Source organism: Labrus bergylta, chromosome 19 (assembly GCF_963930695.1).
Source record: "Labrus bergylta chromosome 19, fLabBer1.1, whole genome shotgun sequence".
NCBI lineage: Eukaryota > Metazoa > Chordata > Actinopteri > Labriformes > Labridae > Labrus > Labrus bergylta.
This window is the reverse complement of record NC_089213.1, coordinates 18535747-18560771: the sequence shown is the minus strand read 5'-3', so window position 1 is coordinate 18560771 and position 25025 is coordinate 18535747. Positions and strand designations below refer to the sequence as shown.

The following is a 25025-nucleotide window of genomic DNA, read 5'->3' as shown; positions in this document are numbered from 1 at the left end:
TTAGCTACCGCCTGGATCTCTGATCAGCTCTTGTTCTTGTCACAATATCACACACATGTGCACACACATGGGTATACATACAGTACAGAGACACACCCTCTTGGTCTCTACAGGGTTGTTCTACACATAGAGCTGGTTAGAGAGGAGGGTTTAGGTTCAACACTTACAATACCTTGGACGTGTAGGACAGGTTTAGCATGCTGTTTTAGAGCTGTTGCATGTGTAATAATCAGTATTGTTTCCAGCTGAGCCTTCCAATTTAAAAACAGAGTACTTTTAGGTATAATATCTATATGTGACGTGATGGCCTGGTTCATAATGGGGAGAGAAAAATAGCTGAAAGATGGCAATAGGAAGTGATTATTTGAATAATAATATTGAGTTATTGACCACTGAATCGATTCTTCAATCCACGTCTATGCATTGTTACATTTCTCAAGGCACATTGTTATTAGATGCCATTGATGTAATTTTTTCAGCCCTTGTATTCAAACTATCTCTTTGAGCTCTCAGAATACACAAAGCACTGCTAGTGGAAAATGAAATTCAGTTAACAGCAACCCTAACAATAAACTGTCGCCTTGTGCTTTGGCCTGACTAAAAAAGATCCTCTCCAATGATCTTTAATTGTATAAATGTTTTTGTCTTTTTGATGGTTTTAAGTTCCGGTCCCTTTAAGTAAAGAATCACATTTAATCATGTTTAGTAAGAAAAGCTTTATTGTTAGAGGCTTTCTGGAGGACAAATGCAGATCTGCATGCTGACCTTTAAATAAAACATAGCGTTTCAAAGACTTTATAGATTCTGATTTTTAAAAAAAATGAATGTATGCAAATCATCTCGTGCAACATTAGATATATTAGGGAACAAACATGAGTTTCCCTCTGACATTATGGGGGAGCTGATTCCTAACATTTAGCCTAATTGAGTGTAATTTATCGGTAGCACAAAAACAGTGAGCTAATGTATTCATGTAGTGATAAATCAGTAGGGATGAGTGTTAGGCGCTTTGTGTAAAGGTCAGAGTCAAGGAAAGGAAATGGAGACAATGCATTTAGGAGGGTATGAAATATATTCCTCCTTGGCACGCTGTCCCACCAGTAATATCTTTTAAATATTTTGTGCTAACTCAGTGCGCTGAAATGTCATGCTGAGGCGGAGACATCTTGAGAAAATTAAGAGTAATATAGCCGGAATATTGAAACAAGTATCTCTAAATCTGTGTGTGGGTGTGGGTGGGTGTGTGTGCGTGTGCTTGGCTGTATGTGTGTGTGGGTGTGTGTGGGTGTAGGCAGGATATGACACTGTATTACATTTTCTGTGTATGGATCTTCAACATTATATATGCCTTCCCTGGAGTTTCCATTTCCAGATTTTCCGCAATCAGCCTTTCCCACCGTCACCCCACCAACTTCTCAACGCACGCACTGACACACACAGACACACACACTGATGCACACCTTCTTTGGCTTCCTCCCAAGGCGGTCAAACAGATTACTACGGGCGTTAACCCCATCGATCTGCTCCAAATGCCAGGAATTAGATTTCAGACTGGGGAGGAGAGAAATAAAGTGCTGTAGTATTTCTTGCTGCTCGACTTGAGAGTTAAGTGCTGCTATGCCTCTCTCAATGTACCCGTTTTTTCCTCAGAACTTCTTCGTGTTATATTTTTTCTCACTTTATTGCTAGTAAGGAGCATATTTCTCTGGAAAAACTGGGATGTAAGACCCAAACCTCTCGAGGAACTGCTTGGGAGACCTTGAAATATACAAAAAAAAACTGTCTACTTTTGAGTAAGGATATACAAGATTGAAATAAATAAATGTGAGAGCAGAACAAGTGGCTCATATATATAAGGAACAATAATCATTTTTCTTAAAATGTATTTTTTTCCATATATAATGGGAGCCATCACTCTTAGGTTAGTGAATCACTCCTTTGTGAGGTTGTAATGGAGGACTGGTTTATTACTGTTTGACTCTGCTTTATTAGTGCACTCTGAATGTCAGGCTGATACGTCTTCACTTTCTTTTTTTTTTTCACTTTCTCGTCCCATCACCATCACTATCTCAATGTCTCTTTCCCCTCAAACCTGCTTCATGTCCGACATTAAGCTCTGCAGAGTCTCCATAGCTGCATAAGTATTGATTAATGTCCGACTGGTTGTGCTACCTAATGACAGTCTAAATATAACCATCTCTACACCGGCCCTGCCGCCGCCTCCTCCCTCATCTTGGCTCAAAGTGTGGATAGTTACACCGTTGGCATGACAACACAACAGTCAAGGCTCTGTGAGCAGTCACAACAGATTGTGTGCATGTGTGCCCAGCACAAGTAGGACAAGATGAATGAAGCAAGAGGGATGAACAGACAACGTGAGAAAAAGACGAGGTAGCTTTTTAATGTTGTGATTCTTAATTACTTTTCTTAGTCGAGCAATGGCACAGTACTTGCCACTAAAATATTTGATAAGAGATGGAAAGGTGTATGGAAGGATTTGGTTAAAACCCTTAATAGATAGTTGGTGAGTTTATTAATAATAAATAAAGCATCACTTGTCAAGAAGAAATGCTACAAAATATGAAGGTTTAGATGTTCCATTGTATGGATTTGCTGCTTAATTGTGATATTGTTATATACTGTGATACTGTGTTTTGGGGGTCCACAAATTTTCATGAATTAATGTATTTATGATTAAATATCAGTAATGCAGTATCTTCATACATGAATTACCAGTAATGCATTCACTAAGGTGTTCAGTCATCAGTTATGAACATCCCTGAGTCTTTAACACTTAAGTCATGAAGAAGAAATGCTGAAGTAACCATGATCGACACTTGAACTTCCCTTTAACTTGTTTGTAAAGAAATCATGAACATCCCTCAATAACTCATGACGACTGAAACACCTTAGTAAATGCATCAATGAATGAAGATACTGTTGAATACATGGGCGTAACTCATAATGAATACATGCTTTAATTCATGATTAATTCATGCATGACATTTATGATACGTGTGGACTCTTATCTGAAGTGTTATCAGTAGACAGACAATCTACACGCATACAAACAGAGACAGCTACAGTCATTTAGATCATTTAAGACAAATCTGGGAGTGAAAATAACATTTTGAGAAAGAAAGAAGAAACTGAACAAAAACATAAATGAGAAAAATGAAATGGGTGTTTTGTTTGATTTGGTTATACCTACCTGTGTGAGTGTTGCCTGTAGGAGAGAGTAGAGAGAGAAAAAGAATAGTTTGGACTGCTGGACAAGAAAGCATTAAGTTGGAAGATGTTGTAGTCTTTAAGATTTTAGGATGAGAATTACACTTTTCCCTCACATTTCATAGACCAATTGATTTAGTAAAGTTTATCGGATTTATTTATTGACCTTTATATGTTTGTCATTCCCCAATTATAACATGTGGGTAATTTTTAAGCTATTTTAGAAGCTCAGTGGTATTTTTCTAATATAAATATGGTTAAAGTGATCATAATATACATCATCATCAATATACAAACCACTGCTTAAACATTGTGGTCACAGACACACACATTCACACACACTTGTTAAGCGTCTCTTTTTTAGGATTTCAAACACTGTCAAACAGTTGTATTTACTGAAGAAAAAGCGAGGAACATAACCATTCTTCCCCACCTACACCACATTGTCATTCTCCGTATGAAATCATCTTAAACCTGCTGTATCACCAGGCTCTATTGTGCTCACACTGACAAGTTGAGTTGCCCACATTTTCTTCTCTGTTGCATGGTAACAAAGTGAGAGTGGCAATCCTAGCAGCCCACCTTGTTATGGCCAGCTGGTTAGAAATGAATGGTAAAAGTATGCAAATGGGATATGTTCTGTAATAGCCTGCTGCTTTATTCCGCTGTGTGAATAGGATAAGGAATCCCCACCGTGTCTAATCACATCCTCTCCCTCTAATTTCACCTGAGGCATATCCACAATCTAGTGTGCTTGTGACTGACAATACAGGATATATTGTTCTCTGTATGTGCTCAGGGGAAAGCCTATTTATACCAGTAATTGGTGTTCTATATTTGACAATTTGAAAGGGAGTCACACAAAAATACTTGATTATTTAAACACACCAGTAGCTCATGATTAAATCTGACTGCAGCAGCTTGTGCATTTTCTCCTCCTTCAAAAGAGAGAGAGACAAGAAGAGAACACATATTGTACACATGTGTCTGCCATGACACCTGCCCTGCTCTTTACAAAGTTAACAACACATCGCACACATGTTTGGATAGACGTCTCATCCCTCCACATTCAGTTTTTCAATCTGCGCTGTGTGGGCCCCGCCATGCTTGTTCTTCAGTGAGAAATCTCATTCAGTCGCCGCCTGATGGCTAACAAGGTCAAATAACTCTCCAGATGAGATGGACTCTGTCAGAAGGCGCCAACACGCACACCACCTGCCTTTCAGCCAGCCAGCCAGTCATCTGTCCGTTGGCCACACACAGAATGACATCCTGAATTGAGTGTGTGTTATAAAAGACTGAGGCTGGAAGTGTTCAGCGCTGATAGGAATATCATTACAAACTGTGGAGATCACAGCAAAACCAGTTAGCCAGTTGTTGTACCATCAAAAGTGACCTACGCTGTTTTTTCTTCATCTCTCTCTTATTTCTCTCCCTTTCTCTCCCTTTCACACACTCTTTACCTCGGGTTACTATAGCAACATAAAATGGCTGCAGCACTGGATCAGAGCGGGGGCCCTGCTCATGCAGTCTTTGAGATACGTAGTTTAACATGATGATTTGAAAACACACACAGATTCAATTACTGTATGTCGGCATGTTAAGAGAGTAAAAGTGATTAAATATTTAGTCTCAGATTGTTTCTCATGAACAGTGAACATTATAGTGAACTAGTGAGCAAGCAGTTTTTTCTTGTAGTGCATCCTTCACAGCATGTGGAAGTATAATGACAGTGAGGGAAGCAGATTTTCTTGCACTAGTGGTAGCTATTGATTTATTGAACAACAGAAGGACTCACAGAGTACAGTGTCAAGTGTTGAACTAATTTATGGACAATTTCCCCAACTATCAAATATTTCAAGTACCCACAGTCTCCCATTGCTTACAGAGCAACAAAAAGTCTGTATGTTAAGATTTTTGTCTTCCAAATGAAACTTACAATGCTTCTCTTTTTCCTTGTTTCCCTCTGCCTACCTCTTTCCCAACTTTATCTCTCTTTCCTCTTCTCCACCTCTCTCTCTCTCTCTCTCTCTCTCTCTCTCTCTCTCTCTCTCTCTCTCTCTGCAGTGTGACAATGCCAAGGGGCTGAGGGCCTTCTTTGATGCAATCTGCTACGGCCCCAAACACCTGATGATCTTCGGCGGAGTCTGCCCCTCTGTGACCTCCATCATCGCGGAGTCCTTGGAGGGCTGGAACCTGGTCCAGGTAGGGTTTGCACAGTATATATCATAGCGTGTGTAATTTATGTGTGTTGAATATATACGTTCACTGTTTTTGAACACTGGATGCTGTAGTGCCAAGCCGTTCAGTGGATCACTTCTGTGTACATGCTTTTACATGGTCTCTCAGATTTGTATGTTTTCAAGCATGTTTTCTATCAGAGAACCTGAATTTGAGAGTTAGAGTTTCCCGCACTTCCTTTCCCTTATATATACGGTGTGCAGATGTAATCCAGGATTTTAAAGGGGGCTCCAGCTCATGGATTAATCCTTCATTAGCCTTGCCAGGGTGAATTTCTAATTGGCGTAGCTCTTATATGCAGAATCCTCCCTCGTTCTACAACCAGACAGATTTAAATAAGCTTAAACTCTTGGTGCAGCATAGAACTTGATATCAGTTTTGAAAAAAACTTCCCAAAACACGCTCTCACACTGCAAAATGATTGAGAGCATATTTTCAAATTATTAAACAATCTGAGGCTTTTTTTCTCACATTGATGTGTTTTTGGCATGAACACAAAAAAGTTCTACTAATCAGTCCTGATGATGTGAATTATCAAGAACAGAATAGATTCTCTATAAACGTCTTAAAGCTTTATGACTTCTCCCTGCAGGCGTTAAACACCCCTCATTCCTGCATCTGGTAAACTTTTGACCCCCTAACTTTATTGCACACAGTTTCTTTGACTCTGCACTGTTCTGCTGTACCAAAGAGGGGAAATGCTTCATCCAAAGAATACATTCCATTTGCTGTGAACTCTACAAAGGTTATCAGACGACGATAAGAAAGGAGTGAAGCTTGTGTGCGGGGGAGATAGCAAAAAATTCAAGAGGCTGCATTTTGAACTGAATGTCACATTACTCGGCATATTTCTTCCACACACACAAAAAAAAAAGACTTTGAATCTGCTGCTTTTTATGCCCCTCTTTGCTCGCTGTCTTGTCAGGGTCACTTACGATTGAAAAGACCGGGCAGGATGAGCGAATGAAAGGAAGCCTCATTTTTTTGTTTCTGTGTTCACTTTCCTTGGATAGTAATGAGCTCACATTAGAAAAAGAGGTTTTTGAGTCAGAGATGAATTTCTAGTGCTCTTACGTAGTTGTCTGTCTGTGTGTGTGTGTATGTGGGCTCCCCCTCTCAGTTTATTTGGCTTGTTTGCTCGTGATTACCTGTGAGAAGTGTGGTAGCAATCTTAAGCTCTGCAGTAGAGTTTGTGTGGTACAATATGTTCCCCAACCAGGCTCCTTTTTTAGCTGCAAGTACGAAAAACAAACCATGCCAGTGTGATCTCAAATACACATTGTGACACAAGTCAAACAAGTCACTCTTGTATTCAATGCCCGGGGCCACATGTAAAATTTCCACAAGCAGGTTGAAACACGAGCTTGATGTTGTTGGTGTTAGGGGCCGATAGACGGTACAAATATATAACAGATATATGGCAGCCAATATGGGCTGATATAGACACACACCAATGCTAAATGCAATGATAATGGTGATTTTGAAAATGCAAAATATTGCAGAACATGATAGCTGAGTGGACAATGATCAGCATATGAATAAGACTGCAGGTATGAACTTTAATGTTTAACAGAGTTTACTATTTTTTTTGTAGGAAGCCTTCTGAGTATGTGTTCGTAGACATGGATAAAGAAAAAACATACATTCTTTATCAATTTGCAAAATGTATTAACATTCAGGCTGTAGTTGTTACAGATCATTATTAAACTAAACAATAATGTAAATACCTGGACTGAGTAGCAGGATGTCTTTGCAGACCTAAGCTGCATCCTCCTCAGTGTATGACTCACCAAGCAGCCATAATGTGCACTGGAAACCTGCAGAAAGAAACGTCAGTGAATGTAAACAACACACCAGATAGCTTTCAGGTGTTCTCTGAGGCACACATGTGCAGTGAGATGGCACCTTGCTGTTCAGCTTGAGCCTCTCTGCTCCATCTCTCAGCCCATTGACTTCCACTTGTTCCCACTGAACGTGTCTGTGTATCCCTCATGTGTGTGGACATGTGTGTATGAAAGGGCTGAAGTCTGAAGGTGGGAATGAGAATGGGAGTTGTAGAGTACGAGAGAGAGAGAGGGATGATTGCATTTTATAAATACTGCTGTCCAAAACATCAAGCCTGCAACATTAGCACGAGATGTTTCTAAAATGTGAGCTCTGTTGTATTTTTAACCCAACCCTGTCACCTTGTCGCTTGAAGACTTGAGTTGGTGTGGATTGAAAAAGAGAATTCTTCTTGGTGATGTTCAGGGCCAGGCTCAGCAAGCTCATCATTTCCTCTTCAAAACTGTGAGCGTGCAGATACTCTCTACTGTAGAGACAGCTGAGAGAACAAGCTCGCATATATAAAAAAAGAGAAGATCACACACTCTTAAAAATAGCTTTCAGTCAGTGTTGATGCCTAATGAAGTCAGCATTGAAAGACTCACAGAAGAAACCACAGTGCATGCTTTTGGCGACCCCTGTGGACAAAACGAAAGCCTTATCTCTTGTCCTGTACATGTGTCAGTGGCGTTTGCCAATAAAGTCATTATTATGTCTTTGTTTAAAACAACTAACATGCAACTCAAATGATATCTTAGGTGTGACATATAAAAAAAAGGAAAAGGCTGTTTGTTTAGCTTGTTTTTATTGCTTCATCTGACACCAAACGCCCCGGCAGCACTTTCATGCTCAACAAGATAGGACCAGTCAATGTTTGCACTGATAGTCTTCTTTACTATTTTGTAGGCTTTTTGAAGAATCAATATACATTTCACACGAGGTTATTACCTGCTAAACAAAAAAACTCCTCACAGGAGCTTGAGAGTAGAAGAATCAGTGCCAATATTTGTTTTACTGAAAGCCAAAGGCCAACATCTTATTTCCTTTTAGAAATTTGAATAATGTCTGAAAATAAATATATCCTTACAGTTTTTTTTTTTATAACTATTGGGGTTAAAGGTTGATACAATGATACAAATATATGATTTAATAGTTGATAAAGACTGATGAAGAAGGACGAGCTGAGCTAACTCTGTTCATGGGGAGTTTCTTAATGGACCTCTACAACTTATAAGGAGGAGATCACTCTACTGACTTCTCTGCATACTGTATATTGTAGAAGAGGGAACATTTTGGGGAAACAAAAAGAGAATAGAGTAAAGCTTAATAAAAGACCTGCACTCTTTCATCCCTTTTTACATCTTAACAAGCCGTGATTTGAGTTATGCACTTAACAAGAAACAAATTAAAGCAAGCCAACTTCTCTCATAAACATGACTTTTTAAAATTAATGAATCCGTTCAACCTTTATCTAAATCTCAAAGAATCATTGAGGGTTTGTCCTCATTTTCAATGATGTAGAGAGCACTACAAAACAGAATGAGTACAGAGAATGGCAACAACACAATCAAAAACGATCATTTACATCGCTTGAATTCAAATTAGAAACCCCTTTAAGAACGACTGTTTAACATTCCTATCATAAAATAGTTATTCTGCTAGTGAAGTGTCTGCGTAGAATATCTTGACTTGAGAAATATAAAATAATAAAGAGATAATTGTCCAGTGCCGTCGTTAATTATCAACAATCACATCCTAATTTCATTTCTCCACTGTTGCGAGGATAAAGACTCATAGAACATGATCAAAGCCAGAGCCAGTGTGGCTAAGACAACCCTGTAACAATAGTGATCAGCCGTGTGTGCACAGATGGCATGTCATAGTGATCAGATTGCCCGCAGCATTATTGTTAATCTCTGTATGTGTGGTATGTAAGGATTGACCTGTTTGTGACACTCCCTCTCTATCTCATGTCTGGCCTTGCTGTAGAAATGTTTGGTTTGTCGACTTCCCCTTACTTACTGCCACATTTTGTAATTCAGTAGTGTACATGTGCTAACATGACCGCACCCTCAAATTAAAATGGTAGATAAGAATGCGTCCAGGGTGGATGGACAGATGGCGAGAAGCGGATTGAGGGAATGATGGAGGAATAAACAGACAGTCGCACACATCGCCTGTGAGAGCATGAGAAGTGAATCTCAAAGTACCAGGGCAAGATGCAGCTGTGTGTGTGAGCTGCCATCAGCCACAAACGCCTCTGATTGCTGTGTTTTTTTTAATTTCCTCAAGACAATGACTGTTGAAATCAGCCTCTTGGCAGCCATCTTGGTCTGTGATTAATCTTGTGTTCTCCTCACCATGATAGCATATCATTCTAGAAAGCATTTGGCGAGCGTTTTAAATACTCGCTGGCACAGGTATCCGTAAACCAGTCAACATGCTGCACTCTCTTCAACCATTTATTCCCAACTTACACAGTTCTTTTCCTCTCCACACAGTGGTGAAGGATATTTTCTGTAAATGGTTCGTTGAGTGCCAGGAAATAGTCCAAGCCCACCCTCTTCACCAGTTGCTGTCCCTCTTCTAACTCACCAATTAGTCATATCAATGACGGCACTGTTCATTTTCATCAATGTCGGCTGTGTAATGAGAAATTATCGTTCCAGATCATTTGTGCCTCTTGTAAGAGAAGAAGGAGACAAGAGGGCGTTAGTCCTGAACAGAAGAGATCATTTGCAGAAATAGGCTTCAATGAAAAAGGCTTTTGGTGTCATGTTAATATTTTGTCCACTGTAAAAACAATATGGAGAAGAGGCAATTGTGTATTTCTCCTTTTTCAGGTTGTTTGAAAACAGAAGTGAAGATGAGATTTCACCGGTGCATGATATGGATAATTAAGCTGTAGGCTTTTTACTGGCACTCATTTAGAAAAAAAATGCAGGCTAGAAAATCCTCCTCCTCTGTTTGTGCGATTCTTTGTTGTACTTTTGATATTTCCAGGTGCCCTGTTCCTCTCTGTTTTGTGTGCAAAACTTGTGAACCAATCCTTCAGAAGACATCAATATATATATATATATATATATATATATATGAAGGCTTGGAGGAGGAAAAAGTGTATGCGCCTTCCGAGGGTATTATGGTCAAGACCTGAAGTTTGAACTAATATTTACCTGTATATGAAGCCCATTTTTCTTCTGCTCTTGCTGTATCGATCGCCGATGCTTCATTAAAGCAGACAATTTGAGGACAGCAAAGTTGCATCCCCGCCTCCTTCCAGAGCACAAGCTCTTGTTTCTGAAGCCTCCCCCAACTCTTTTGGGTCTTCCTTTTTTTTTTTCTTTCCCAATTTTTTTCTTTTCTCTCCCTCTCCCTGAGTGCTACACTGGATGCTTCAATAAAACATGTGATGCCGAGCGCTGCAGTATTCTGCCTCACTTACATCCAAAATTCTCCTGTGTACCATATTAATATTTCATGGCTTTCAAAGTTTAGGCTAAAATCTCAGAGTGCAGGGGCGAGGATGGTGTGAGCATCACAATAGATCATCATATATTAACTTTCTGAGGATAGTTTGGACTCAACTCTTTGTGCTGTATGTGTGTTTGTTTGGCTCTGCAGGTATCTTATAGGTAATATTATCTCCCCTCTAAGTTTAAAATTACATCCCAACTCATTCACATATTCGTATGTTTCCTAAGTACAGGGTGTATTCAAACTATTTTCTGACCTCTTTCTCAGGACAGACCAGAAGGGAAAAAGAGCGCACAGTAAATCAGCAAGTCATGATTTTCATACTGTCTCAGAGCTTGAAACAAGACACAGGAAATACTGGACGCTTACTGTCCGCCAGTCACACTGCTTTAATGGTGTTCCGCAAACTGGCCGGGGAAACATTGGATGTCACTGTTGCTTTTTTTTGTAATGGGCAGACTCTTAATTCGCTCATGTTATCAGTGCTAGTTGAGGTACAATTTGGAGAGTGAGTGGGAGGACTTTTCAACATCCTCTTTTAGGGGTTGTAAATTACATCCCAGATTTCTGGCACAGACTGCTGATGAAGTTAAACTAGGCGAGTGTTGACATTTAAACCAGAGCTAATTCTGGGACAAACGAGCTGCTGCACTGACATAAAAAAAAAACAGGAAGAATGTTTCCTCATTGCTATCGCTCTCTCTTTTATTGCTTATGGCAGAGAAAGAGACAGAGGAAAATATGAATTATACGCCGTGCTCAGACTGTTTTGATCATGAATGCTGCCTGTACTTGTAGAGCGCACCAGTGCTGTAAAGCTGAGCTAACGCAGGCTGTTGTACCTATAGTGACTTTTGAATGCACGCCATTTGACAGGAAACACAGTAATTAGCTTATTAGCAACATTTGTTGGATACACTTAACGGTTGCAACTGTCTGTGACACATATTGAACAAACATGCTAGTTCATAGGCACTCGATGATAATGAGAGCTTGACAGAACATCGTTCTCTGTTTTTGCAACGAGGTGTAAACAACAAATGGAAACAGTTTCTCATTCTCTCTTTTTACCGCTGGCACATCTGTTTGACACCAAGGTCCATGAGACGCATTCAAAAGGAATACAAGATGAACACATGCTGAATTCAACCCGTACATTACTGAAGTACTATTGTTCCTTCAGTCATTTTCTGAGGCAGACCGAGTAAAAAAAGGAAAATCAATGTGTCGTACTAACAGCACTAATGATGGTGCAGGACCTGCCAGCTACAAGCAACAATAAACATACCACGCACATGAATGGTTTAGGCTTGTTTTTGATGTTTCGCACAGGGACCGTATCATACACACCCATCTTGGGAAGACTGTAAGATCGCAGGGTTGGGGGCGGGGGGGGATGTAGGGCGCACAAATCATGGTTCTTTTCAGGTTTTTCTCTTTTCTCTTTTGGGGTTTTCAGACTTTGATATCCTTTATGTAGGTCATGGAGTTCTTAGCTAGCTAGCTGAGTGTACACAACTTTAGGTTCCTTAATGCAAATGTGGCTTTAAACAAGAGAACTACATAGTTTCAATTACTATATTTTTTTACCTTACATTTAAATGTATTTATCATTATAAACTGTGGCCATGATATACGCTTAAAGCTAAGGTAATTTAGCTCAAGCTTCTAGACAGTATTGAAGAAACGTCAACAGAACCCAGAGAGAAAAAGGTGTAAGGGAGCCAGAGAGAGAAAAAAGTTTGGGGATCATAGTGGAGGAAAAGAACAACCAGAAGATGAAATAGTTACAGACATGGAGCCAGACTGATAAGGGATGTTTAAGGCCGATAATATTCCAGTTTTAACACAGAAAAACTATTGAGAGACCTAATTTCTTAATCATTATATAAATATAGAACAAATTACAAATTACATTTTGTACAGATTAGAAAACACACATCGAAACAGAGATATCTTTAATACACCCAAATCAGCAGGAAATTATCAACAGACCATCATATCTGTCATGTTCTAGGTCAAATAGTTCTAGGTTATGAAAGTCACTTAATGGTTAAGAAAGTCAGAATTGAGTTTCTCTGCACATGTTAGTTCTGGATATAAGAAGTAAAGATTTGTTTTCACATCACAAGTCCAGTTAAAGAGGCTCCTCTCTGATTGTAGCTACACATTAGAATTTGAGTATTTAAGCATCAGTACAGGTTCAGAAAGGAAGTCAATCTCAGTGGTCTAGATAAGCTCATCTAATCTACATCACAGCACTTTGATTCAAGTGAGCTTTGACAAAATGCCAAAACACAGCTCCCACCCAACCCGCTGTGGTCTCCTCTGATTTCCTCCAATACAGGGACATTTTAGAATCCCGGGGCCAGGTACCTCATCGACCCGAAAATTCATGTCGGAAATTAGGAGGATCCTTTGAAATGATATCAAAAACAAAGGCAGACTTGCAGAGCAATTGGACATCAAAGAGGCCCCTGATCCATTACAAGCCATTAAAACCATAACGGCTGCTTGGAAAGAGTGAAGCATAGAGGATCGATAAAGGGCAGTTTAACTGTCTGACACGGCTCACTAATATCTGAAACATCAACTCCTCTTCAGGAGGCAGAGAGAGAGAGAGAGCAGGAGAGAGAGAAGGTGAGGACAAGCTTAGCGGGTGAGAGAGGAAATGGAAATAAAGAAAGATTACAGATCATTACAGAGAACTTTCCATCCTTGTCTTTGTTCTCTTACCTCTCCCTGCTGTACAGTAAATATATGAAATGATTTCACCTGATCTCCACTGTCGATTGGACCAAACAATAATTCTAAAATTAAACATCTCCCTCTTTAGTCTCCATATATCCATGGGGGTGGGGCGGGATGGGATTAAAATTGTTGAAGGTGGATTTAGTCGCATTTTTCGTTGCAGCTCGTAAACACAATATTCAAACTAAGCCCCTCCTCCTGGGATATATTGATTCAAATATTTAGCCGGACCAAATATTGACTGATAGAAAATTGTATGTTAATAAACTTTAAATCAGCTCTGGTGCTACAAGTCTTCCCTCTTTTTTTCGCCTTTATTGTAGAGACAGGACAATGGATAGAGTCTGATATCAGGGAGAGAGAGAGAGAGTGGGTAATGACATGCCGGAAAGGGGCCACAGGTCAGATTTGAACCTGTGCCACCCGCTGGAGGACTATAGCCTCTGTACATGGGGTGTGTGCACTAACAACTAACCAGTCTGTTATTAAATTGCAACCCTACCAGGATCCAGGCAGCAGTCATGTAAATCTCTTGGATATTATTTGTGATAAACATGGTGAACCAGGGTAGATTTTTTTTTGTTATTAATTTGAAGATATAAGAATTGCATGTTGACCTTTTTCCTACATTTTGGCGAACAGGTTGATTTTCCCAGATTTATGTTTCTTAACAAACACAGTCTTCACGAGGCGAACAGCTTTCAATTCCTCAAAAACACTAATCCCTCTGCCAGTTTGTGTCCTCTTTGAACAGCTGTGCCACTCAGGCAGATAAACAATTGTTCAGATGGATAAATGAACGTGCTCATACATGCATAGAAGCAGCAGCAGACTTTTGCATGCAGCCTGTTGTAGTCATGCAATAAGTCGTTCTCTCACTCCGTGTCAAATCTCCTGCGTTTTATCCTCTTTTTTTTCTAACCCTTTTCCTTCCCCTCAATCTCTCCTGTAACAAAAGGGCTTTTCCTTTTCAAAGGGCCTCAGAAACCCCGGGGCACACAAAGCAGAAACGTCTATAATCGGTGAAAATGTGGCAAAGCGTCTGGCACCATGGATGCCACATATTCTCATTATGCATTGCTGGCAGAGGAACGGACCTGTGCTGTTTCAGAGTGCAGAAACAACACGGCTGAATCTGCTCTTATATGAATAATCCTAACATGTTCTCTACTATGTTATTATGAAATGTTTATAATGGAACATTGGCCAAAGATGTATCTTTGTTTTGTAGATTCAGCATCAAATTTGAATTTAAATTGGTACCATGATGTGCATATTCAAAATGACGGAGCAGTTTCTTCATGTTATATGAAAACAGACATTTTCAAATGGCCGCCTTGAAACCTTTTCATGGGCACGATCCGCTACTATCGCGCTGTTATAATGCAAAGCAGGCCATTTCTCTGTGATGCTCAGCTATAAATCTGGTTATATAGTTTCAGTGTTTGTACAGTATACATTAAATCTGTCTCTGGACACATTTGCCAGAGTGTGGCTTGTTTCCACACAGAGAATAATTTCAATACATTTTGCAACACAACAGCTGCTCGAAACACACCCTCATCTAGTGTGACATTAAACAGAGCATTTTAAGGAACCTCTACAAACATGCTGCCTGACAGTATGGTCCCTGATTAGTGAATCTGCAGCTCCAGATAAAGAATAACGTACTACACTCTATGGAGATCATCCACTAAAAAGCCACTCACTATTGATGATTCATATACTATTGACCTGATCTTTATACAGATGAAAGAAGCTATATTATATTAGCAGCATTTAAAGTAGAACAAACAACCTTTTGGTATACTTGAGTCAATTTGAAGGCTGAGTCTGTTTGACTTACCCCCTTAAGGTTGACAGAAGCAGGAGCTTGATGCAGTTCTTTTATACATCTCCTAAAAAGCTGAGGATCTGTAAAACAGAAGAGGATCCTGCTCCCCCTCAAAGAACTATGATTTACAATACTTGATAAATAGATATTACAATTATTTAGTTAGTATTTCAGCCTATGTTTTCTTTTTTAGAAGAGCTTGAAAGAAGCTGAAAGTGTTTTTGTACTTGGAAGTCTGGCACAAAACTATACGACTCAGTAGAGTGCTTCGAGTGATGTGAAGTGTTTTCATATATAAATGTCCTGAGATGCAGGCAGCTCAGCACAGCTCTGTTTAAAATTTTAATTCAAACCTTTTAGTGGTTTTGCAGGCAGGAGGGCCTGAGAGACAAAGCAGAGCGAGCATCACAGCCAGCTTATTAGAACAGAGTGAAACTTGCCTGTCCTTGAACATTTCTGTCCATCAACCATACACACAAAAAATGTAGACATCATATAAAGGATATGAGTAATCGCACAAAGAGACAAACAGGTGTGAAGGTGCTGGGTAGTTGTCCGTCTAAAAGCATCAGATCTGTTCCTCGTCATGCAATCTTCTTTTCAGCTACTGCACATCTTGTCCCATTTGGTAATAAAACTCAGAACTAAGCACCACTTTTCTTGTTAATAAAATGATTTTGTCTGGAGCTGTTGTGACACATTGAAATGATTTAAACCTGGGCAAAAAATAGTTTTCCACCTGACTGCTGAAACAAACCAGTTATATGGCTCACATTATAAGGTTGTCATTTTGAACCAAAAAAAGAGAGTTGACTGGGAAACTAACTTCCAAGAAATGTTTGCCAAAGATCTGAAAAACATACCCATACAGCTGCAGACTCATATATTTATTTTATGTATCACAGCGTTGGGGTTTAATGATTGTTAGTGATGTTGTCACATCCACTGATTGGCCTGACCAGACTAATTAAACTGATGTTTGTTTCCCACACTGAAATTTTTTACTGAGAAAATGGATCTTGCCAGATGTAGTCTGGCTCTGTGAGGCTGTTGAAACCTCCCTGAACAGCACTGCTATTTTTAATGATGAATACATTACCTGCCTCTGCTCATTTTTATTTATTTTCCAGATACATCTTGAGGCTGAATACAATATAAAACAATCACAAACAATTGTGCATCACGTTTCCTTCTAAACAAAACACATTTGCCTTGTACTCTCAGATGTTTTATGTGCTGCATATTGATTGCTTCTTTTTTTTTCCGGTGAGCGCTTCCTATCCACTAAATTCAATCCCATTCTTAATGCCATCTCCTGCAGGTGAGAGGCTGATACTTAATTTTCAGTTCAAAGGTGTCCTGTTGTGCTCATCTGAACATGAACCAATGACAGCACTTCGTCGTATGAAATCAGGCATGAAATAACAGCTACCTTGGAATTCCATTACTGTAAAAATCGTTCATGTAGATAATGCTGATACAGGATCGAGTTCCACTCACACACCCGGGCACTTGGCCTGTCAAACAGCTCCCTGTCTTTGTTAATGAATCTCTGTGTTGAAACAAGATCCATCACAGTCAGGTCATGTGGATATACGGTAGGATATATCAATCTGAGGTGGAACACACAGGAAATTGATCAAGTGCTTAAATGTTTAGTGATCCTAAATGGATTACTTTCATTAAATAAATCAGACACTATCCTTTTTTATTCTTAAGGATCACTGAAGAAGGTTATGAGGAAGAAGGAAGAGCATGAGATGTGGAATTTCATTGGACTGTGTTAGCTGATATTTACCACTCGATAGGTTAAAGCCTCGGGGGGTCGCCGCTTCCTGCAGTGGAACGGCGTGCATTTTTAAAGACACAGCCCAGATACATCAGCAGGACGCCAGCTAACTCGCTCAGTGTTAGGAAACGCACATAAACACACCACCACTGACCTTAAGCTCCAATAAACACCATTAAAAATGAATAAGGACATAATTGAAAGTAACCACTCGCACTTTCTCCTTTCTGCAGCTGCGCACACAAACATAGACTAACACTTTTTAAAAAATCCAACCACACATTAACTGGCTCACTACCTGGCCAATAATAATCTTGACATTTTCTGCGGTGTCATTAAGAGAGACTGCAGAAACCCCGCATAGAGTCAAGACTTTGAAGGTGCATGACAATGTAAAAATGCCCATTTGTAACTATCGACGGCTGAAACAGAGCAGATTCATGGCTCATATTAATTCCGGAGTGATTTTCACATCACTTGATAGAGAGAACCCATAGAGGTTATTGAAAGACAACAATGAGAGGTGGGTGGGAAATATTTATCTTATCCATCAATTGGCTTTCAGAACAGCTCCCCCTTTCCCCTCTTCCATACCGACCTCCTTCTTCAAACTGCTTTCATTGATCCGTCAGGCCGAGAGAGACAGAGCACGCCTGGATAGATATTTAACTTGGACCGGGTGTTTATCCTGCCGAGGTAAACTTTGAATTCAGCCTCTGTTGTGGCATTACTTCCTTTTCCCCCACCGGCAGAGAACAGTGGGAGTAAATGAGCTTAATTGGAATAATTATGGGGTAAGCGGTGAACCCTCAAACACACGCCTCTGCTTTTCTAAACGGATATTCACAGATTATGGGGGTAAAGTTCTCCTCAGCAGAATACAGTAAAGCTAGCTCTGCTTTATTTTAACCGAGGCTATAATCTGTTTAATATTTTCATACTTAAGAATAGAGACGATCCAATCAGCTGACGAGACCTTTTTTAAATTTATTTTCTCATTTGTCTTCTTAACAGTCTAGCAGAATTATCCCTTTAAAATCTAATTCATTGCCATTATTAGTTTTATCAATAAAATACATACAAACAAAGGACTGCTACACTGGAGACTGAATCCTGCGTTTGGTTGGTTGACACAACACAAGACGGTTACATTTAGGGAAATATTATATTTTTTGTTAAATAGTTTGTTACGGTAATTACAGTAAACTTTTGGAAAGAGAATGAAACCAAAATGTTTCTGACAAAAACTTGTTGTTGTTGTGAATATTGACTATACATGTTTTTAGGAGACATGGTAGGTTAATTACTATAATTAGCTAATTCATAAGAAATTAGTATCTTTGTTTGATGAATGGTATTAAAATTAATTCAGCAAAATAAGCATTCTACTGCTTCATTTCACTTTCTCCCTTTATGCAAATGTTTTCATGACCAGATGAACCTTCACCTGATGACAACAACAGGCTTGAAATGTTTTTGTACAACACTCAACTCCTTCAATATTCCATCATCTCTTTAGCAGCATTTCATTTCATTCCCTTTATTGTACCACCATCCTGTAGAAAGCTTTGAGTGGTATTCAGTCGTTGGTGTCATCAGGCTCAGGGGTCTTTCATGTTACTTGTCTGACTGCCAGCCCACCTTAGACCCCGGCCATGTGTTCCTTGCAAAAGAAGATGGAATTTTAAAAATTTACAGTCCTCTTTGAGCTCGCCTTGTGGCCCCTGCAGGTCTCTGGAAATTGAAAAGTCAGAGTGAGAAAAAAAAAAAAAGGTAAGATGGAGGGAGGGAGAGGGGCTTTCTGTAGAGCTGGACAGATTTTGCAATACCCCTGTGGCAAGTTTTCAGCCACTTCTTGTTTCTCTCTCTTTCTCTCTGCCCGCTCTGTGGAGTGACTCTCCACAGCAAAGGACAGATGCTTTTAGATATCATCACTGAAAAATTTAACTTGTGTTGAGGGCAGTTCATTGAAATGAATCCCCACTCTGGGCTCTACAGCGTATTTCACAGCTGAAGCTGTTTCATGCCCGCCATTGAAGGATAATTGAAAATCCATGGCTGATTGACTCAGTCCCTTGGTAATTAATTTCCCCTCAGTTGCAGGGCTAAGACCCACACCCACATCTGTGCTGCGTGGAGGTTCATGTGCTGCACCGAGGTGGTATGGACATGGAGCTTCTGTCAGCTTCAAACTTTGATGGCTTACATGTAACTTTTGATAGCAGTTTAATACACATATGTACGTGTATGTATATATACAGTATATGTACTATATACATATCAGACCTCTGATAGTTTAGTTTGATTTCTCTGATTCAGCTGAAATAACTCATCAACTGTCAAGAATTTTTATCTGTTTACTCCCCACAAGCATAATAAAAAATTATACACAAAACCCAAAAAGAGTAACAGCAATGACAAATGAGAATTCAAACAAAGGAGAATAAAAGAGAGCGAGAGAGACCGAGACCTAATGGCATGTCTCACATTGAGGGACCTTGGAGCCTGTGTCTTGGAGATGAGTCGCTGATATATACCCAGCATGCCGAGTGTGGGAACGGGCTGCTTTCCGATCCCAGTCACGTCTGCAGCAGAGCATTGTATGGCGCTGTAATCACGGTCAGATTATAGCAAAGAGAGAGAGAGAGAGAGAGAGAGAGAGAGAGAGAGAGAGAGAGAGAGAGAGAGAGAGGTGGTGTGTGTGCCACAGGTAGCTTAACTGAAGGTCTTTTTCCAAACAGTCCACTGTTCGCATTAAAAGGCATTTTCCTGATTAGCCCCATGCTGGGCTGTCTTGATTGTATTTAATGTGATGACGTATATGACTAGCATTTCATTGTTTTGTTATATTTTCATTCATTTTCTGCGCATTTTCTGCGCATTTTAGACAGTAACCCCAATACTACCATCTTTTTTTTCATCATGTCTTGATATTTTATTTTTTGCAGCATAAAAAGTAATCTACAGGCCCTGATTTTTTCATTATGGTTCTGCATATGCATGGCTATCATCCAGACCATGACGTTGACAACCTCCGGGAGGATTGGTCTTTTTCCTTGTAATGGCAATAATCCTTAGAACCTTTGGTTTAGAGCATTAGAACGTTTTTGTTCACATCCAGTAGGCTGAGCAGATCTGTGATTTAACTTTTAACTTGCTGCATGTGTCAGCCTTTGTCGGTACAGTTCGTCTTTAGATTTGTGTTCGGTAATTGCTATCTCTTATTGAGGCGATTTAACTTCATTACTAAAACATTTGCAGTAGAAACACAGATGCCTTGGTTTTTATGGAGCTTTTATTTCTTCATAATTAAAATGAAAATAAACACAATAAATAAAATATGGCCTCTTTTTATGCCAGTAACAGTAAAACAATTGATGCACATAATTTAGTTACATGTTGAGGATTACAAAAAAAAAATTGTTTTCTCTTCTAATGTTGGCACTGTGTTTGTAATAACACACACAAATGGTTGGATTTCAGAAACAGCTTCTCTTAAAAAGATGGATACAATCCTTTCATTAGTGTCAGAACCAGGGATGTTATATAGTTAGCATTCTTCAAAGCACAGTTAATGTTTTTCATCTTTTACAAGCTAAAAGCTAAACTCATACTATTTGTGGCAATGATGTACTTCTCGAAAGTCGACTACCTACGCTGAGTTATAAACACATTCCAGAAGTCATACTGAGTTTTTGAAAAGTGCCTCTCTTTGACCTCTGTGTATAGCGAAATCTCATTGACGTGAGCCTCACCGTAGGGCTCCTTCTGGGTTAACGCATGGGAGAGGAAAACCTGGCCACTGTTTTTTTCAGTATGTGTATCAGTGTGAAGCAGAGGGGAGGTTCTAACCAGCCTCCAGCCTCCAGCCTCACTCCAGGGAGGTGAACGCTCCTTCCACTCCCCTCAAAGCTCCATCAGTCACACAAATCCACACAGAAAGCAAGTTGACTCTGTGTGAAGGCGGCTGAATAAAATAAAGTGGAATGGAGTGAAGAATGTAGCCAGTGAGAGAGAGAGAGAAAGAGACAGCGTAAATGGGGATAACAGTGACCAGAGACAGAGGAATAGATGCTGCTCTGTAGGCGGATTAAAATGGAGAGAACATTCATAATTTCTCTATGTGTTTATTATAGAGGCCGACAAGGGCAGACAACGGCTACAACAGCCTAAAATACTACTATGCAAAACTGGCAGCAAATCCAGAAATGATGCAAATTTAAAATACATGCAAAAATCCAACAGAAATACAGAAATCCAAAACAAATACAACAGAAATGTGCTGCAAATTAAAACTGTTTGAAAAATGTTGTGTTGCTAAAAAATCAAAAACACACAAACAAAAAAAAAATGGAACAAAAAGTACTATCTGGTCACCAAAGCTGAAGTGCTCAAGGCCTGTAGGGGGCTTGTTTGCTCTTTATATAAATACACCTTTAAAGTAATTCAGATTTGATGCAGTGAAAAAAAGATTAGGAAGACATGCATTATACTGTCTTAATGCATCATTCTTTTGAGACAGCTTCCATTATTGGCTTAAGGAACTTATCATTTTAGACACATAAGCCACTGCTAAAGAAATCACCTCATATTCTCCCCAGGCACATTGCAAGACTGCTGACTAAATAAAGAACCTCACGCTTAGATTTAAAATCAGAACCATACAGCTGCCATCATTGACCTTATGAAGCACACATTATTGAAACCTTCCACTTCTGACAAGTCCATTCCCAACTATAACCATTGCAACTTGTCACAGTCGATCCCACAGCTACAAAAAGACCCCAGTTGGGAAACCCTTTGACCCTTTAGTCATAAATCTACCATGACATAACATTTCCTGTAACAGCATGAGCTCAAACTGCTGCAAAGGCTGCATTTTGAACCGTTTAGAAAAGACCTTTCTTTCTCCTTCCAAACTGCCTTTTTGCTCAGAGAGGATGCTTGAGAAGAGCCAGAGTGTCAAAAAAAAACCCAAAACAAAGCAATTTGCATGGCAAAGAGGTGTTCTGACAAGCAAGGGAAGGAGGCGGCGGAGTTTGTTGCCCAGAGGACTGGACGGCTGTTTAGCAGTAGAGAGGAATCTGCTATTCGCTCTCCTTTTTTCTCTGGAGAAACTGAAAACTGCAGCCTCCCCTGAGGGTGAGGAACGCTGCACAGCACGGTAATGCATTTTGCGAATATCAAATAAAGGTACTAATACAGTGAGAAAGCAAAGGCATGAGCTGGAATGAGGAAAAAAAAACTCTGCTGAAGAGAAAGGAGTGCATGCATGCTTGCTGCCTGTATTCATACATTACATACGAGTGTGTCAGAAAGATCTATTATATGCGTTTTATTGGAAATCTGAAGAGTCTTTGATGCTTGATGTCTCAAAAAAGATGCATTGTTATGTGAATAAGTGTGTAGGTGGCACTTAGGGAGATCTGCTGTTCATCAAAAACCAATGAGTGGTCAGATAGCATGATCGCCGGAAGAGCAGGTGGGTGCTTGCAAACCAACGCACGCCCCTTCTTGTGATCTCCATAGGGTCGTGCAAGAAGATGGAAGCAGGAGCTGTTAGTCAGAGTGTTTGGAACAACATATTTATCTTGAAGACAATTTCTGCGATTAGGAGTCTTTGATCTAAGGACATTTGGAGAAGTGTTCCGAGGCAACTAGTGGAAGAAATCAGCGTAACAAAAACTTTTCGTACTTTTAACTTAAACCCCTTGTTGTTGGGAAATATTTATTGCCCCAAGGTGTTTTTTTTGGTAAGTGTAAAAAAAAAAAAAACAACCTCAAGGCCACATAGTTTATCTATCACTGTGAGAAGATTGGACATGGGGATGTGGAGTAGGTGGACAGGGATGCAGGTGGTGCTTCCTTTGAGTTTCAGTGACAGGCAAGGATTGAACACAAAGTCAATACTACTGCAAAGTGCAATCACAATGTGTTGGCTAAAGTAGATGGCTGCAATGAATGGTACACCTGGGCCAGTCTCAGCAGCCCGGTGGCCCCAGAAGAGATGTTTTACGTGGGGAGAATTTTTCAGACTGTCTGCTTTCTGCCTCTCTCTCCATGTAAAACTATTTATTATTTCCCTGTTACTTACTGTAATATCGGAACAAAAGAGTTAGGGTTACTATGTGAGCAGTCATTGTATAATTAGATTGACTTATAGTTGGTCCAAACCTTTCAGTATAAGCCCCCATTTTTTAAGCAATCTAATTCAAAACTTCTTTCAAATTATTTTTTGCCTTGTTTAAAACTTTTACAATATTTTTTTTAAAACAGAGAAGAAGAAAAAGGAGGAGAACAGAGCAGCTGTGAATGCTAATAAGAAAATAAAAAGTTGGGTGGACAAGCTATACTGACGCAGCCAAAGAGGATTAGTTGTAAAATATATAATTTTACAGCACCACCTATCTGTTACCAATGGGACTGCATTGATCACAGAGAGAGAGAGCTTGAGTGTCTGATTGTAAAACAGACAGAGAGAACAAGGCCCCAATACAGGATGTCAGAAGCGTTCTATAATTAGACCCAACAGGAGTCAGGATATCCTACAAAAACCTTTTAGTGTTTGTATGTGTTGTTCAGTATACAGTTGCCATGCATTGTGGGTACTGTAGCATGACGCACATCATTTTGTTTGCTTGGCAGAGTGATGTTTGTCATTTTTCAAAGATGGTTTTGTTTTTCATTGGTACTGTTCCACTATTTGTTCAAAAGAGCGTCATGTTTGACACACAGGACAGGAGTGGGAGAAGAACTATGCTCATCCATTTTTGACTCGAGGGGGGGTTACTCCTCCGTATATCTTTCTGGTTATTGTGATAACTTGCGATGACATTTGGAAATATACAACAAAAAATCTGCCCATCTCGGGCAGACACCCAGCTTCCGCCTCATTTTCATCTCAGTTGGGAGTGCTGTCTTTGTCCAAGCGAAGCCATAGGCCACAGCCCCCCCTCTTGTTTCTGGAAGAATAATCTGTTAGCAATAATCCAGCGAGTCACAGCGGGTCACATGTTGGGAAATGAGGGCCGAGTAAAGAGCCACATTTGATTATTCATTTCAGTTCCCCTGTGGTTTATTAAACTACAGTGATTTTCTCAGCACTCATGTCCAGCGTCACACATTGTGCTGTTGATAGAAGTAAGGATGTTAGCCAATCAGTGGGCATGTTAAACGTGACATGTAGCTGTTTGTGTTTTAAAGACGCTATTTTCACTATTTTTCTTTTACAGAGTTATTGCAGAATCAGTGAGTGCTCACAAAAATAGTTCTCAGGTGGTAAAAATAGTTCCTGAGTGTGCTATCACACAAGCACACACGCACACGCACACACACGCACACACGCACACACACACACACACACGCACACACACACAAACAGACACGCCTTGTTTTTGTTGAGTTACTTCAAACGTAACTCAGTATATATTTTTACACCACTTCCTGTGTGCTCTGCTTTGTCTGATGTCCCTTCAAGATTTTCCTCTGGACTATTCTGATTCCCTAAAATAAAGACCTATCAAAAAGTTTCTCAGCATATTGTCAAACATCCGGTGTCCCAGCTAATGTAACCTGTGCATTTTAATACACATATTATATAAACCACTCAACACTTGCAGGTATACATATCATCATGACCATCTTAATAGAATAATGCAGAATGCACTTCCTAGCAGAAACTCCGATTAGAGGAGCAGTACCATTACTAAGAAAGAGGAGGCATTTGCTCTCCGCCTATTTCCTGATGAATGTAATACGAGAGAAGACATGAATGAAGTGGGATGAAGTCAACAGTTTGAAATAGTTAACCTTTTTACATAATTAGGTCATTTGATTCATTACTCATTATAATCATCTTAAATAACAACAAAAATCTTTCTAAAA

At 39.7% G+C, this 25025-nt stretch overlaps 1 protein-coding gene across 1 annotated transcript in view; it reads left to right on the top strand.

Moving 5' to 3' along the window:
• gabbr2 (gamma-aminobutyric acid (GABA) B receptor, 2) overlaps positions 1-25025 on the top strand; it is a 174007-nt gene that overhangs the window by 42432 nt on the left and 106550 nt on the right. Inside the window, exon 2 of the mRNA XM_020631655.2 lies at positions 5296-5433. Coding sequence (XP_020487311.2) covers positions 5296-5433 — 138 coding nt within the window. The remainder of the gene's footprint in view (positions 1-5295; positions 5434-25025) is intronic.